We start from the raw sequence: 17,421 nt of genomic DNA, 5'->3' as shown, positions 1-17,421 counted from the left end.
AGGGAAGCTGAATGGGTAAGAAAATAAGACCCTTATTTATGCCGCCTACAAAAGACTCACTTCAGATTGAAAGACACACACAGATTGAAAGTAATGGAAAAAAGATATCTTATGAAAATGAAAAGGAAAAAAGCTCAGAAACCAGACAAAATAGACTTTAAAACAAAGGTGATAACAAGAGACAAAGAAGGAGCCAGCAATATTCTAAGGGACAGGGAGGAATTGGGAATACACTGCTGTAAGGTGCCTGCACTATACCTGAAGTGGTGTCGTGTTATTGGAAGCAGGCTTAGATCAGCTACAAGTGTATATTGTAAACTCTAGGGCAACCACTAAAAATTTTTTTCCGCGGTGTTGAGGTATATAAAAATGTGTTTAAAAAGATGTATACTTGGTATGTTAAGAGATAAAATGGCATGTAAAAAGAGATATAATGCTCAAAACTAGTGGAAGGCAGAACAAGAATAAAGGAAAATTGTAAGAAAAATGTGACAAACAGAAAAAGAGTTACAAACATGGTAGCTATTAATTCAAATATATCAATTATACTTTAAATGTGAAAGGCATAAATATATCAATTAAAGGAGATTGTCAGAGCAGATTGAAAACAAGATGCAAATACACGCTTTCCGTAAGAAATCCACTTTAACAATAAAGGCCCAGAGAGGTTAAAAATAAAGGGGTAAAGATAGATTAGTATTAACTAATCAAAAGAAAGCTGGAGTTGTTACCTTAATTTCAGACAGAGTTCACAACAAGGAAGATAGATGATGTCATGATAAAGGGGTCAATTCTCCAAGAAGACATAGTAATCCCAATGTGTATGCACCTAACAACAGATCGTCAAAACATTCAAGGTTCTGGGCCACCATAGAGCTGGGAGGGGACTCTAGGCCAGCCCCTTACTGGGTGTTAGAGACTTCCCTTGTCCTCATCTGGAATGCCATTCCTGTCCCCTGCAGCCACATCTATGTGTCCTTCAACACAGAAAACATGATAGGCCTCTGGATTCTTTTTTTTTTTTTTGGCTAAACTTAAAAAAACTGAGCTCTGGCAATTTCATTGAACTCTGCCTTAAATCTTCAGTAAACCTTTCCTAAGAATTCCCAAGAGACCCTCAAATGTTTACACTCACCAACCACAGTATGTTGATGGAATAGCTCCTGTAAATAAATACTATTCCAATTGACCAAACATTATACATCTGCTATTGTGATAAACAACAAATTCCCTTGAGAGCATTTCTAAATTCATAGCATGTATTTTTTCAATCATTAGATGCTAAACTATACACTCACTGTGCCACGCCAGGGCTCGAGAACTAAAAGCATTTCTCATATGTGCAATAAACATTAACTCATATGATAAATCCTCATGCTATATTGTCTTCACCAACAGTAAGCCAGAGCCATTCGCACTGTCCTTAGGGGCCCTGCTTGGCTCCCTTTTTTTCCCCCAGCTTCCCTCACTCTTCCCTCTCTCTCACCGATCACACCCATGTCTGACCTTCTTGTCGTGGGAACTGGAGTCTGAGATTTTGGAGGGCAGACCTCACTTAATTTTCTTCTGACTTGTACTCTGAATCAGAACACAGGTAAGTATTTTAAGGTGCTGAAAAGCAGAATTTCAAGGCAGCAGTTCTCAATTCAGTTTTCTGGCCAGAGAAAAAGAAGGTATCAGTATCAAGGGATTCAAGTAGAATATCCTGTTTCCTAGTTAATTCAAAACATGCTTGACTTTTTGTATAACCGTCAAATGAAAGCTAGCATGTATTCTCAGTTTACATGATATTGACCAAGTTTATAAAACATATAGCAATTAGGAAACTGGCAAAATTATTCTCTCACACTAGATGGTATGAATTTCTTGCTCCTCAGTCCATAGTAAGGTATCTTACTTAGCTTTACCACCAAAAGCGCAGATTTCTCCCACTGTAGACTCTTATTGAAGAATTTAGGAAAACTCAGAGAATGGGGGGGGGGGGGGGCAGGGGGAGAAGACAGGGTGGAAAGTTGGCCTCCAATCAGATTTTCAATACTTACCCACTGCATGCCTTTGGGAAAGTTATTTAACATATCAGAGTCACCTTCCCTAAAAGGGGGATGATAACTAACCCCGTGGTTGTGTGAGGGTTAACAAGGAAATACATGTAAAATGCCCAATCTGTAAAGAGCAAAATACAGATGTTAACATCTAGGGCTTTGACCAAAGTCAAGGACAAAAAAGCACATGTCCTCATTCAGGCAGGTGTTATCAAGGGGACTATAATTCTCCAAGAAGACAATGAGATTCTCCTTGTTCCTCCTGGGATATGAAGAGTAGAGAGCCACAGGCTATGCCAACTATGCCAATTCATCAATCAGTAGAGTCAGGCATGCAGAGCCATCAGCAAGTGGACTTCTTGGCACATACGTAGTATGCAAACTTATAATAATGAAGCTTTTTCTTTTATTATTTTGACTCAGAAAAAAGATCCTATTGTTAGCATGTGCCAATAATTCATTTTCATTACTCAAGTTCCTTTTCCTTTCAATATCCAGCACCTGGTGAATAATCAAATTCAGTAAAAGGCTGTAATAGTTCAATATAAACCTATCGGAGACATTTGCTCTGGAGGCAAATAGATGTAAGTCCAAGCTCCACAAAGGAAATCTTCCTCGTTTCACCCGTTTGGACCCCCTGAATACATTCTGTAATAGGGAGACGCCTCCACTGTTAACATCTTCCTTTCTCTACCACATCAGGAATATCTTTTTTCTTTTTAAAGAGTTATTTTGAATTACAATTTATTATCAAAGCACTAATACTGCATTTCTCATTTCAGATTTACTTTTTCTTTCCATCTGAACTAGAAAAGCTTTATTACTTCCAGTGGTGGGGGGAAAAGTTAAGACAGCAACTTGATTGAGAATTAATAATGACTTGTTGATAAACACAGTGGTCTGCAGTTTGAATTTAACTTATTTGTGATTCTTTTTATATACAGTTGACCTTGAACAACACGTATTATATGCAGATTAAAAAAAATACAGTATTCAGTCCTTCATATCTGTGGATGCGAAGGGCTGACTATCGCTGGAGTTATACTCAGATTTTCCATTGTGTGGGGATTTGGTGCTCCAAACCCCCGTACTATTCAAGAGTCAATTCACTATTTAAAAGTACACTCAATCTGTAGAGGTTACTGAAGTTTAGGGTACATTTTAAGCAATCTCAAGGGAAAGGAAAGAAGATTATTAAAAGCTCTCGCTCAAAAAAAGCTCAGTGAAGAAATCCCAAAACTCAGTTTCTTACCTTACTTTAAAGGCTTCATTTAGAACTTTTGTGAAAAATGTGAACATATTAGAAATAACAGGCATTTATTTTAAGTATCAGTTTTTATTAAAAAGTGCGTTTTGATTAATTTGTGATCTAGGTAAGCTGTTAAGGTATCAGTATACTCTCTGGAATAATAACTTTACAAAGATTTAAAACAAACAAAATTTTAAAAGCCGTTTTATTTCCTTCACCATTATTGTTTTACAATACAAATATCACCTTGTGAATACACAAAAAAACCCTACAGAAGATAATTCTGCTGCACGTAAAATACAGAATGGATATATATACTTCTTCATTCTTAAAAAACTATTTTGTTCTCCACATTGGCAAGTATAGAATAGAATACTTCCCCAAACATACTTATGTTAGGAGTAAAACTTAGAGTTACATGCAGTTTCTGCACAAATATATTGTAAAGAAATAGATCTCTTTTTTGTTGTTCACCAACAAAATTGTCATGAGAGTATGGATAACTAATTTATAGCTTTCAAGTTTTAGTTAAGTGATCATTTTCAAAACTCTCTTTAAAAAAAGTATTCATGGCTGTTTTCATTGTATAGTTAAAATTGAACTACCAAATAGATGATAAAATAATTTAAGTAGTACATGTCATTGTCGCCTGCTCACAATATGGGAACAGGATCTGACTTTCTAATTAACCCCTTCCATTCTTTAATTCAGAGCAATTTAAAAACCATAAGCAGTCTTCTGATTTAATTTAGCTATAAATGCAAAATTTAGTAGTGTATACATACATTTATATTTTCATGGAATACTTTATTTTAAATAAAAACATTTAAGGTTGCCTACTGACCATACAATCAAGACAAGAAAGGCACTAGAAACATAGACAAATTTCTCTCCCAAGAAGCATTTTTAAATTTTAACTCTCTCCTCTTTGACATGTAAAAATCTTCAAATTTGGTTTTCATAACATCATTTTGAAAAATAAAGTTAGGAAATACTTAGAAAATCACTTTATAACAGAATCTTTTTTTTTTTTTTGCACTTTTTGACACACTGTCTCTGCTGATTTTACAAAACCCAAAGTTACTAAACCTTTCTGTGTCTGTCATTTTCATTTGAGTATCTGTGCAACAGGTAGAAAGATTTCAGTATTGAACCCCACTCAGGTACTTAGAAACCTTCATAGAGACATTTGCTAGAAAATGGCTTACAGCCCAATCTTTGGGGCAAGAGATATGAAAAGTATGTTTTCCCAAGAAAATAATACGCTTTATTTCCAGATGTGACTGGAAAGACCAGAACTTATGATATATAAAAGCTTACATTTATGCTGTTGCATCATATACAAAGAAACATGGTGGTTGCGAGTTATGTAAATTCCAAACTTATGAACAGGAAATGTGTACAGTGCATGATAGGTTAAATTTTCTTTATTGTTGTCCAACGCAGGTCCTTTGGAGAGAAAAAAAGATCACAGTGCTGACTAGGTAACTCAATAGGTTAAGTCAAGGTAACTGTTGAAAGATAGTAGAATTAGGGAGGTGTTTATGTCATGGCATCTTCTCTCACGGAGTTCTCAGCACTTCGGACAGTTCCTCTTTCCCCCACTGTGTATAGCTGCTATGTGCCATTCACCAACCGGCTGTATTTAACTTGCCTACCAAGGTGGACTACTGGCCAGGGGAAGGGCCAATGGTAAGATCGAGGTACAATTCCTTGGACGTTCTTTTCGAAGTACTGAAATGGCCTGTACCACCACACCCTGGCCAGGAGGTTCGTCTGGGAAGCTTCTTTTAGCACCTAAAATAATAAAGAAAGGAGAAACCAAGTCAGGAAGAACAATGAATTGTTCCAGCCTCTAAAGAAACATACATATTTTTTCTCATAATATTTAAATATTTTTTCATATTAAAATTCACCAAGAGCCCCAGACCAGCCCCAGGTCCACCCACATATCCCAGTTTCACACTCATACCACCGTTCTACTCTCTGTACTCATCTGCAAACTGGACCACACCCTAGTAGAAAAAAAATAATAACTCCAATTCCAGGAGCACAAGGAGAACCTGTGGCTTACTCAATCTCCTGTTTAAAATAAATACCTCAACTAACTTTTTAGTTACTCACTCTTCTGCCGGGAAAATGAACAAACTTAATTAAACATTAAGTTTTAAGCTGGTGAGGGGGCCAAGGGTAGGAAGAAGAGGGTAGGCATGCTAATCAGCAATAGGTGGGCACATCTTAGAAAATATTTTCAGGGACAATGAAAGTAATGGTATTTGTTCTAGGAAGATGCAATCGCCTATCATTACATTAACACATTGCTTGTTCATTGTTGATTCTGAAGTGAATCGGCATCACAAAAGACAACAGGATTTTAATTGACTATTCCTCAGAAAAAAGAAAACTGAAGATATCTGTGGATTCTTCGCATTTCTTCCCTGCCATACCAGGAACACCAAGCCAGGGACAACAGAAGCTCAAATCAAATGGAGGAAAACTCACTTGCTGATTGGCCATAGTGTGGTACCACCAGAAGAGTCTCGTGGTGATATAATAGGCTACCACCACGTCCACAGTGTAGTGGTCATGCGCCAAGAGAATACAGAAGATTCCAACCACGCTGAGAAGCCAGCAGATCCAGTGGTACCACCAGAGTCGGCGAGGGGAATCTGAAAAGAGGAGACATTGGCAATAGTCGCAGTGTTCAAGTACCGCTAAGAGCACCCAACACTGCCTCTACTGCTATCGTGAAGACAGTTGGATCTTTTCGTCTGAAAACAGATCTGTTGGGCTAGCACATCTAAGGGCTTTAGCTTATCTGTAATCAAGATGAAAATGAAAACAGTTTTTATCAAGTTATTTTACTTGCAGTAGAAATTCATATTTGGCTGTGACTTGATTCATATCATCATAAATACAGTTTAAAAGAACACATAAAGTCAGGTTAATGTATCGTGCACCATAAAAAAAACAAAACAAAAAAAAACAACAAGTGGTCCGCTGACATTTAATCTACCTGTAAATAATAATTCAGGGTTAATGCTTTAAACAAGAATCAACCTTTGGGGTCTATAGATCCTTACACATGGAGAAGCAATTGTAATTGATATAACTGTCTTTCCAAGCTCTGCAACCATACACTACTCTGAAAGTCTTTGAGGTGTCCATTTCTCAAATACAGGTAAGAGAGAATCCAAATGCCTGGGAATTCTAGTCCAAGTGCACTCCCAACGATAGGGCAGTGGCAGACAAATGCTTGTCTGTACCTCCACTTGGGATGTCACTTGAAGGAAGTGACATCTCCATTAGTGCAAGCCTTCTGACCTTTCTCAGTAGATGTACTTCAGGAGGTCTGAAATTCTTGGCAAAAATATTTCAATGAGGTCTATCCTCCCCACTTTAGGGGAGAAATTTCAGGCTTTTACTGGATTCTCAAGGGGTCTAAGAATGAGTCATTCATTCAACCAATATTGATTAGCATCTACTCAATATTGTGCCTAGAACAGGAACTGCTAGAGCAGGTCCTGAGATAATGTACAAAACAGGCAAAGAATCTGCCTTTGTAGGGAGATCCCTTCCTAATAGGGAAGAGAGACAATAAAAAATAATTAAAATAAATAAGGAAATTATATACTATGTTAGCAGGTGTTAAATGCTATGGAAAAAAAACAGTTGAACAGGGTAAGCAGGATCAGAAGGGTGAAGGGTAGTTTGCAGTTTTAAATGGAGCGGTCAGGGTAGGGGGTCTTAGTGTATGTATAAGGCTCCATATTTCATTTCCCGAAAAATTTGTGTTTGATACCTTAACAAAACAGCAACAAATAGCAGCTACCACAAGCTCTCCATGCAACTCTATTATTAGTGTCCATATATGCCACCTATTGTCATTTTTACCATCTCCCATCACCCATGAAATAGCTATCAGTATTTCATTCTCAAGATACAGAAACTAAGACTTAGAACTTAGAAAGGTTAAATATTTTCCCCAAGGTCACAGAGCTAGCAAGTGGTAGCACCAGGATTCAAAGATCAGAGTTTGTGACCCAATATGGCACACTGCCTTGTCTTCCAAAAGGATAAGGCTTAATTCCATTACAGGATTTCAGGTACCAACCAGCAGGGGGCAGAAATCCCTTCCCCAGGGCTGCTGACATCAGGCCTATTCTGACCCCATTTCCCACACCCAGTTACATCCTAGTACAAGGGCTAGATCGTGCCCTGACAATTCTGAATAGGCAGCGTCAGAATTCACTCTATTTGGTCACCTACTAAGTATCAGGAGAAACCTGTTCTCCCTTCTCTTTCTCAGTGCCCTGAAGCACATCTTTCCTTCCCCCCGTGTTCCATATCTTAGTTGTTTTTAAGACCACAACTGGGCGTTCACCCTTCAGTCTACCACCTGTCTCCTGAACCCCGACAATCGGTCCTGTGATCTGTTGACCTTTTTTTTATCTCCCTCTGATCCCTTCACTTCTCTCCATCTCCAGTGTCATCATGGAAGTTTGGGCCACCACCCATCTCTTTCCTGGATTACAGCAGCAGCCAGTCTCCTAACTTTCCTCCTGGTCTTCAGTCTTGCCCCTCTCCAATCCATCCTGCAAGCTGCTCCAGGAGCGGTTTCTCCCTCTAAAAAGGGTAAGGTGATATTGCCCCACTGGTACAACCCTTCAGTGGGCACCCCACCTGTGTCAGATGGAAGTTCAGATTCCTTCTGGTGGCTTAATGCACACTGCATGATCTGGTTCCTACTGACTAGTTCATTTCCATTTCTCATTATTACCCCCAGTCTAAATTTCAACTGTATTAAACTTCCACAAGGTGCCACACACTCCCAAGACACCTCCAGAATGCAATGTGTATCCCTCCTCTGTGGTGCCAGGAGCCTGGTTCACTTATCTCTCTTCATGGCAACTACCTGTATCATGCTTATTGAGACTGTTTCTAAGTGGAAAATACTGAAGACAACTGAATTTTCTACAAGTAGATAAATAATTTGTGGTTCACTAAAGCATTGTAATAATAATAGCAATTAAAATGAACCAGAGTTTCATCTCAGAAACATAATTTGAAAGTGGCGAAAGACCATAAGTGGCATGATACCATGAATGTAAATGTTAAAAACATAATATAGAAGTACAAAAACATGCATGGAAATGACATAGGAAAATGGAAAGGATAAAAGGCTTTAATTATATGTTAACATTTTATTTGCTTTTCTAAAGGTGTTATCTGAAACAGATATGGTAAATGCTAATGTATGTTAAATATGAGCAGTGTAGTTATCTGTAATATTATTTTTCTTGTATGTTTCATAAAATATTTTACGTGCTATTTTATTTAAAGGAAACTTCCCATTTAGTTTCTGCCTCATTTAGTGTTCCTGAGCCCCTGGCTTCTATGAGGGTAAAGACATCACTGACTCACCACTGCCCCCTTAGCTTATAGCACAATGTCAGCTACTTGAAAAAATGTCTGCTAGGTGAACACATAATCTGCCATCATCCAATCAGGCCCAATACTAGATTTCCATATCCTTGAGACTTCTTCCTTCTGGCTCCTTCCAGAAGCTGTTAATCACCCCCGGACTATAATAGGCTGACACTTGAGGAAACAAGAAACTCCAGTCAAGAAGAGCAGTTACTTCCTACCACACACATTTCCCTGGGTGCTTGCGTACCCAGGCATGGTGGTGAGGTGAGGTGCTGCCCTCCCGAGGCCTCCAGTCTTGCTTCAGCAGACTTTCCAGAGACCCTGGAAAAGGCAGGTGAGGAAATGCAAATGGAAGTCTGTTTTGGACTTACATTCTTTGATAAATAAGTAGGTGAGTGTGAGCATGACCGTGTGGCCGCTGTACAGATAGTCCCCACACATGTTGTGAGAGCCAGTGATGGACAGGCCACCGCCGGCAATGAGCTTCATTATTCTCCGCAGTTGGGCTTCCCAGTCTCCAAAAAGCTGGTGGGAGAAGAGAAACAAGATTCATTATTAGCCCGCATGAAAGTGAGCCCTAATTACTATTTATATTCAGAATTAAGCTTTGTGGATATTTGTTCTTTGTCCCTGCTCCTGGCAGAGCTTCTAAAACCTTTGGAATTTCCTGAGTGATAAGAAAGATAAAGGTGCTTTTGTTATTCATAACGAGCTCCTTTCAACCACACCTGAGTTCACCTTATTGTGTTGACCTTTGGAAAGCCCTCATGGACGGTTGCCAAGAGAACCAACCAGGTGGTGGCGAGGTTGGAATTTTCAGTCCACTTCACCTCACCTCCCTCCCGGTTCATCACCAATGACCAGTCACTTAATCAGTTGTGCCTACGCAATAAGGGCTCCACAAAAATCCAAAAGGATAGGGGTTCAGAGAGCTTCTGGGTTGGTAACCATGTGGACGTACAGGGAGAGTGGGATGCCCTGGAAAGGGCGTTGAAGCTCCATGCTCCTCCCCGACTTTGCGTGCATCTTTTCCATCTGGCTGTTCCTGAGTTACATCCTTTTATAATAAACTGCTAATCTAGTAAGTAAATTCTGTGAGCTACTGTAGCAAATTAATTGAACCAGAGAAAGGGATCATGGGAACCTCTGATTTATAGCCAGTTAGTCAGAAGCAACAGGTGACAATCTGGAGTTGTGATTGGAACATAAAGTGGCAGGGTGGTCAGGGTGAGACTGAGCTCTTAACCTGTGGGATCTCCAGGTACAGAGTGTCAGAATTGAGAAAAAGGGAGTTGGAGAATTGTTTGTTGTTCAGGAAAACCCATGCACACATCTGGTCACAGCAGTGTTCAGTGTAGTTATTGCGAGTAAAGGAGACACAGGAGCGTTTTTCCTTTACAAACTTACATTAAGACACAAATCCTTCACCATGAATTTGCCCACTCAACGTTTACGGTACTTTGGGCAACCCTTGGAAAGAGTATGGGCCTAGAGAAGAAGCAAGAACTTTCCTTAGATGTCACCATTCTTTATGGCACATTTCAACTGATGTTTACCCTTTTTTTTTTTTTCGATTACACTGATAAATAGTGACAGATTTCCTCCTATAACTGCCATCTGGGGGGAAAGAAAATTTACATCTCCAGGGACATTTTAGAGATATACTTTCACATGCTTGGCCTAGAGGACAACTGTTTTATTAACTTAGCTAAAGTAGCTTATGAAGGTTGGGGCAGCCAAATGTACAAATTTTTGTTGGTGTGTGATTTTTGGGGGACCAAATTTAAAAAGGGGCTGAGTAGGATGTACCTTCAATCTTCTGAAATTATGTAGATAAAATTGTATGTTTTTCCTTTTAATAAAAAATGAAAAAAGTTTAAGAATAAATCTTCCTGTCTCTGATACAGGTCTAGAATTACTCTAATACTAGAGTAAGAAATGGCTTGAACAACTCAATCACTGCAACTTTCATTTGGTCTGTCAAATGAAATGTGTGACTATTTATATTTTATAGTTGTCAGCACTCTTTTACATTCCAGTTGGCCAATCTAACCACCATGATCCCATTTCAACATTTAACTAGTATTTCACCTGTGGAAAGCATATGTTTATATAAATTATAAATTCATTATAATTTCCCTTTAAAATTGTTATCAAGATTTCTAGTTAAGGAGGGCAGGTTGAACACATGACACAGAAGATATGAATTTCTAAAGTCAAAGGGATCACCGAATGCCCAGCTCAATAGAAGAAAACAGAGCTACACAGCAAGACTCCACATCATGGAATTTCAGAAACTGGGGGCAAAGAAGAAACCCTAAAGCTTCCACAGATTAAAAGCAAGCTTTATATGAAGGCTCATGAATCAGAATTTTTCAAAAGCAACACTGGAAAACAGAAGACTTTGGAAAAACGCCTCCAAAGTCTGAAGGAAAATGAAAATCATTTCCAACTTAGAATTGTACACCAAGTCATATTATGAACTAAGCATAAACTAAACTAAACCCATTTTCACATATACAAGTTTTCAAAATATTTACCTCCTGTGAACTCATTTTCAGGTAATTACGAAGGACACGCTCTACAAAGAAAAGGTGTAAACAGAGAATAAAAAAGAAGAAATGGGATTTGCTAGCAGGCCAATAAGAGGAAAGCAAATAAAACTGTGCACTTGACCTAAAAAGTGAGCCTCCCAAATGGGCAAGTGAGAACTCTCGAGAGTCATCTTCAAGATGAGACTGATAGAACACTTGATGTCTCTGAATGTATCAAAAGGAGAAGCATAAAATGGGGATGAATAAGTATACAGAAAACTGATATCGCAAAAGGCAAGGCAATTACTAATTCTATAGGAAACAAAACATTGTGCAGAAAAGTAATTATAGGAAACGACATGACTTGGCTGGGAATGGCATTTACAAAACTGTAATAATGTAAGCACTGAATACTGAGTTAAATCAAGGACAGAAAACTATACTGGGAAGACAGAACAAGAAAAGTTAATGCGTATGATGGGATGGTGGTCGCAGCGGGCGGCAGGCATGAGGACTCTAAATCTTGGTCGTCCACACCAAGAAGTCAATAGTAGAAACAGATTATATTAGAAATGGTAAAGAAACAATACTGCATGTCACTTAGAGACCTGAGGGTAGCACGCGCGCGCACACACACACACACACACAGTAAAAACAGTTCAAGATATGAAGGTAAACACCACAAGATTCGGTTAAAAGAGTTCAAAGCATAGAAAAGTGGGCTGGAGTAGGATCAGGGTTAGGGAACTATTGTTTTTCATAACAAGTCCTACAGAACCATTTCAATTTTTAAATTGCATACATGTATAAACATAATTAAATCTTTTCTAAGTTTCAAATAGAAAGTTTGGTCTAGTTCTGTCATAACAATGGCTAATGCATAGAAGAAAATTATGGCAAAAAGCGTAAGTAGCTCTTCATTTTACATTTCAAACTGTTCTAAAATTCTGTGTTTTGAAAACTATAAATCATATGCTTAGGCACCATCACCCCATAATTTGCCCTCCCATTTTAGCAGGAAAATGTCTGTGGGGAAACTGTGTGTGTAGGGGTGGAGGGAGAAATTATGAGGTAAACATGGCATTGAGGAAAACCAGCCGAAAATTAATGCTACATTTTTTACAAGTGCCCTTAAAACACCTAAGCTTTCTTTTAAAAAGATCTTTCCACGTTTGTCAAACCCCTGCAAAGGGGAACTCTCTTTAAGCTTAGTGGAGAACAGGAAAAAAAAGATGGATGGTTACAGCCACATTTAAAAAAAAAATAAAATAAAAAAAATAAATAATAATAATAAATAATAATAATACTTATGTTTTAAAAAGCAAATAAATTAAAAGACAAATTACAAAACGATCGGAGCAGAAACAAGTTAACATCTTTATTGTGTTCACAGCACATATAATTCAAGTAAATAAGGCCATTTTAGGAAACAAAATCAAAAGGACAAAGAATATGACCAACTGGAAACAGAGAATGTGTCAAGCAAATAAAAATGAAAATTAACATTAACAGGAGCTCATTCCCCCCGCCCCATATCAAACTAGCAGAGCTAAAGAAAGATAGACAATGAGAGGGTAGGCACAATGTCACTGATGTCCCCACACCGGTTCACCTGAGAGGAGAAGACATGGTGAGTGCCCCAGCCAGCAGTGCAGGAGGAGGAGGTGGCAGCGGCCTCTGCAGCAAACAGGCAGGGCTAAAATCATGGCTCTTCCACCAAGCAGCTGTGACCCTAGGCAGCCAGAACACTCTGCGCCTCAATTTCGTCATCTACAACTCGGGGACTGATATGTTTATTACAATTGACAGAACCCTCTGCAAAAATAATCACCAGCAATTGAAATAGGCATGACCTCTGACTCAGTTACATTGCTTCTAGGAGTCTACCTCAAAGAAATGACCCCAAATATAAAGAAAAGCTTTATGTATAAATATCCCACTGCAACATTATTTATAAAAGCAACAAGCTGGAAACAATCTAAATGGGAGTTGTTCCTTGCTATTCAAAGCCTGGGCCAGGGATGCACTGGCAAGACCAGGAGTTTGCTGTAAATACTCTCTGGTACTGAACCAGAATCTGAAGTGACTCAAATGCACGTTGTAGTGATACAAATGCACTCAATTAGGCTGTAACTGCTGACTAAATTATTAAAAAATAAGTTTACAATGATTGCATAGTAACTTAGTATCATAAATAATTGTCTTCTATTAAGAGGGAAAAAACCACAACAGATGTTTGGTATAATTATAACTATGTTTTTAAAAATATGCATAGAAAAAGTCTAGAATGTATACGCTACATGTTAACAGGGTTTGCATGGAAATTGGCTTCTCCCAGTCTTTGTGCCAAGGGGACTTCCATTCCTCCTCCGTGAGCTAGAAAAACAGGGATTCTGTTGGAGTGCGTAAGTTCTGGCATTTAGGTAGCTTTGCAGTGCAGGCAGGAAATATGGGAAGCGAAAAAAGAAGAAAAAAAAACAGGAAACTTATGGCTAGACCTTTCATACTTCTCAGTTTCGCTTCCTTCCCCAATCTGCCTGTTACCATTTTTCAGTCTTCAAAGAGTGCTCCATACGTTCTGCCCAGTGGTTTTTGGTTGCATTCAGCGGGAGACAGGATGGAGTGCTGACTCCATTATAACTGGAACTGTAACCTCCATATCAGTATACTTTTCAATGTCCATTCTTGAAAGGAGAGAGGTTTGTTTTTTTTTTTTTTGGGGGGGGGGGCAGTCATATAAACACTTTCTCCCTGGACACTACAAAGCTGTGACAAGTACGTCTCACAGCTGCACTAGTACGTATGTGAATTATGCTCTCCTATTGTCACAGAAAATTCAGTTTTCAGTAAAAACAAAGTAATTTTCTTCAACTTCTAATAAATGGCTAAGAAATTAAGTAAACTGACTGAATCACTTATGCAGTAACAAGGCACAGAGAGAAACTGAGAGCAGAAGGTGGCAGGAGAACTTTCTTAATGAGACAGACCATTCCAGTACAGCTTGAGCCCGTGAGCCTTTGGATGTAAAAAAACAAGCTTCCCCAAGTACTTTTTCAACGCTGAATAACATAATGCGCTGATGATAGTCTGTGTACCATCACTCAGTTTGCAGACAGCCTAGTGCACTGCCTTTTCTCTTAACTGCATTTGAAGAGTGGGGACATTCTGTGTTTCACCCCCAAATGGCAGGCGAGGAGAAGCTGGAAACAAAACTCATCAAATAATGCCGCATAAATCAATGCCTTTGGCATAACTTTGATGTAGGGCGGTAGCTGAGTGCTGAAGAGTAGAAATGCTATTTAACAGAATCCTTGCACCTCACCAATGCTCTATCCGACAGAAGCACTGAAGGATCAGCAAGGCTTCCCGGGTCCCCTCGCTGTTCAGTGTTGGAGCTGGGAATGGGACCCAAGTTCTCTAATTCCATGGATGTACTGCCTGTAAAACTATATGCTACCTGTGCACTGCCAGCCCCCACAAGCTCGCATCAACCAGAAACTGGATACATAACAAAGTAACTTTTCCTTGAGCAGCCTAAGTGGGCACCTTACAGAGGTAATGGCATGCTATCGTGCCCTATTCCAACAACAATGAACAGCCAGGTGTCTCTCAAAGTACTTCCTTCCTCCCTCATCTCTCCCTTCCTCCCTTCCATTGTACAATGAATCTACCTACTGCCACCAGGGCAACTAATTTTTTGTCTTGTTCGTGAAGAACAATCTTCACCCAAAACAGAAAATTCACTATCGTCCATGGCACGCCAAGACAGCTGTTCTTAAACACCCAGACCACAGATCACACCTGCGATGGGAATCAAGTATCAGGGATCAGTGGGACCCCTGTCAATCTATCTCCCAGAAGCCTGCAACTGAGAAACACACGCTACACGCTGTGGTTTCCCCGTCAACTTCAACTCTCCAAATGACTAAGGCCAAAACAGCAAAAATATTCACTTCCTGAATTTCAACTGGCATGTAGCCCTCCCAACCAATGATGGATACTTAAGAACTTCTATGATTTAAGAAAATGTCCTTTAGCATGACCTTGAAGCCCCCATGGAGAAGGGAATGTGCTTATAAGGTTGATGAATGCTTTAGTATCATAGTAGCAGTGAGAAGTGAGAGGCTCAAAATGACCCCTTGTAATTTCTCATACCTTCTTACTGTTACTTGATCGGGCAGTGAAAAACAAAGGAAGTGTTAGGGTGGCTGTACATAATAGGCCATTTACCTTTTGTTTGTATAGAAATTCCAACTTTTTAACAGTTCTCCCATCAATTACCTCATTGTATCCCCAACAAGCCTGTCATGTGGTTAGAGCAGATGTTATGATGACCATTTTACAGATGAGCAAATAAACAGGCTATTTTTCTGTTTCACACAGTGACTCAGTTGGGATCAGATCCAAATGTCTTACCTCTCATTTCAACAACCTTGCCCTGGGTCCCTGAAAAGAGCTTGTTATTACTGCAGACACCTCCCCCAATGCCAAGGGCTGGACAATGTTTCCAGGTTCACTTTACGTTGTTGCTCTCATGAAATGTAATCCATGTTACATGTCATTTAAACACAGTTGAATTGTGAAAACAATATTTATTTATTATTCACTAAAGATCTATTTTTCTTGCGTTTTCTCCATTTAAGTCAAACTTCCCCATCTCTATGAAAGTTATTTTCATGGAACTATTTCATAAACAAATCGCCCATTTTCTGCCTTCTTAAACAAGGTGCTTTCAGTTTGATTGTAGCTTTCCCTGCTTATGGACTGTGTTGTGATGGAGGGATGTTCCAAGGTACCCACGTTACTTTCACAGGAATAACAATGAGCAGAAATACCAGCCCCAAACCCAGTTTTGGGTTAACCACCTAGGTGGCTCTGGACAAGCCATGTTACCCCCTCTCGCTTCAGTTGTCATCTGTCACATGGCAAGAGCAACACTTCCTCACCTTCCACTGTCAGCAACCAAATGCAAAATAATGTTTGTAAAAGTGATAGCTAAAATTATAAAGGGCTATACAAATCTAAGGCAGCATTATAATTACCAAGTGAGGTCAATATTTTTTGGGGGGAGTGGGGTGGAGGCGGGGTGCATTCCATAAGTAAGAACTCAAAGCCTAGCAGCCAACAAGTGAAATTTGGATGGTTCTGCTTCAATACGCAGCCCTCACAGATGCTCATCTGTGATGAGACTTTTCTGAATTCTTCCTCCAGATGGTAACCACCTCACTTCTCGAAAGATTCCGTTTCACACACAAATATTATATCCCCCTCAACTGATCTGAAGTAGAGAGATTTCACTACGCACAACCTCTCAGAACTCATACATATACAACTTTTGAAAAGACTTTTCCCTCCACTAAGCTCTGACATATTTGGCCCCCTACACCTCCCCATTGTCAAATGTATCCATCAAGTCCTATCCTAAGCAGCCATTCTGGATGGGGGTGGGGGGGGTGGTCTCTAAGTAATTATCAGCAATCAAACACTAATCCCCAACCAGCTTCCCTTTCCTAATTTTTTCATGGCCTCTAGTAAGGAGACTTATCAAAGGCTTCATATAATCGTAAATAAAGCTCAGCTATTAGATTTCCATTCACCCATATTCTTATCTGTCACATTAAATAAATCCAGTAATTCAGTCAGGCAAGTTTTGCCTTTAACAAAATTACAATTGCTGTTAAGTGTTGAGAGATCCTTTAGTCTACCTGGACATGCAGTGAAAATTGCCAAAAAAAAAAAAAATTTCTCTCAGATTTTTGTTTTGAAAATTTCTAAATCTAAAGAAGAGTATAGTGAACACCACAGACACTTCACTTAGACTTATCAATCACCAACATTTTGCCACATTTACTTCCCTTTTCTCTCTCTCACTTTTTTCCTTGAACATTTGAGAAGAAGTTGAATACATCATGACACTTCACCCCTAAATGTAAAAACAAGGACATTTCCCTTTATAATCTCATACATGAAATTTAACAACGATACAATACTATCACAGTTAATAGACAGTCTCAGCAACGTCCTTTAGAGCTTTCTTCCCCCAACCTAGGATCCAACCAGAGAATACATATTGAAGTTACTTGTCATACTCTTAATTTTTTTTAGTCTACTATAGTTTCTTAGTCTTTTTTTTTTTTTTTTTAATGACATTGACATTTTTGAAGAC

The 17,421-nt window shown here is 39.0% G+C and overlaps 1 protein-coding gene across 21 annotated transcripts in view; it reads right to left on the bottom strand.

The window, feature by feature from the left end:
• Window positions 1–3,479: 3,479 nt before the first annotated feature.
• SGMS1 (sphingomyelin synthase 1) overlaps window positions 3,480–17,421 on the bottom strand; it is a 254,474-nt gene continuing 240,532 nt past the window's right edge. For all 21 annotated transcript variants that reach the window (XM_074339427.1, XM_019738682.2, XM_074339432.1 and 18 more), the window contains 3 exons: window positions 9,093–9,246; window positions 5,794–5,960; window positions 3,480–5,088 (listed from right to left, as the gene is read on the bottom strand). In XM_074339427.1, coding sequence (XP_074195528.1) covers window positions 4,909–5,088; window positions 5,794–5,960; window positions 9,093–9,246 — 501 coding nt within the window. In that variant the 3' untranslated portion in view covers window positions 3,480–4,908. The remainder of the gene's footprint in view (window positions 5,089–5,793; window positions 5,961–9,092; window positions 9,247–17,421) is intronic.

The sequence above is a fragment of the Rhinolophus sinicus genome, linkage group LG07 (genome assembly GCF_036562045.2).
Source record: "Rhinolophus sinicus isolate RSC01 linkage group LG07, ASM3656204v1, whole genome shotgun sequence".
Taxonomy (NCBI): Eukaryota; Metazoa; Chordata; class Mammalia; order Chiroptera; family Rhinolophidae; genus Rhinolophus; species Rhinolophus sinicus.
Note: the sequence above shows the minus strand (reverse complement) of the source record. Positions and strands in the feature narration are given on the sequence as shown.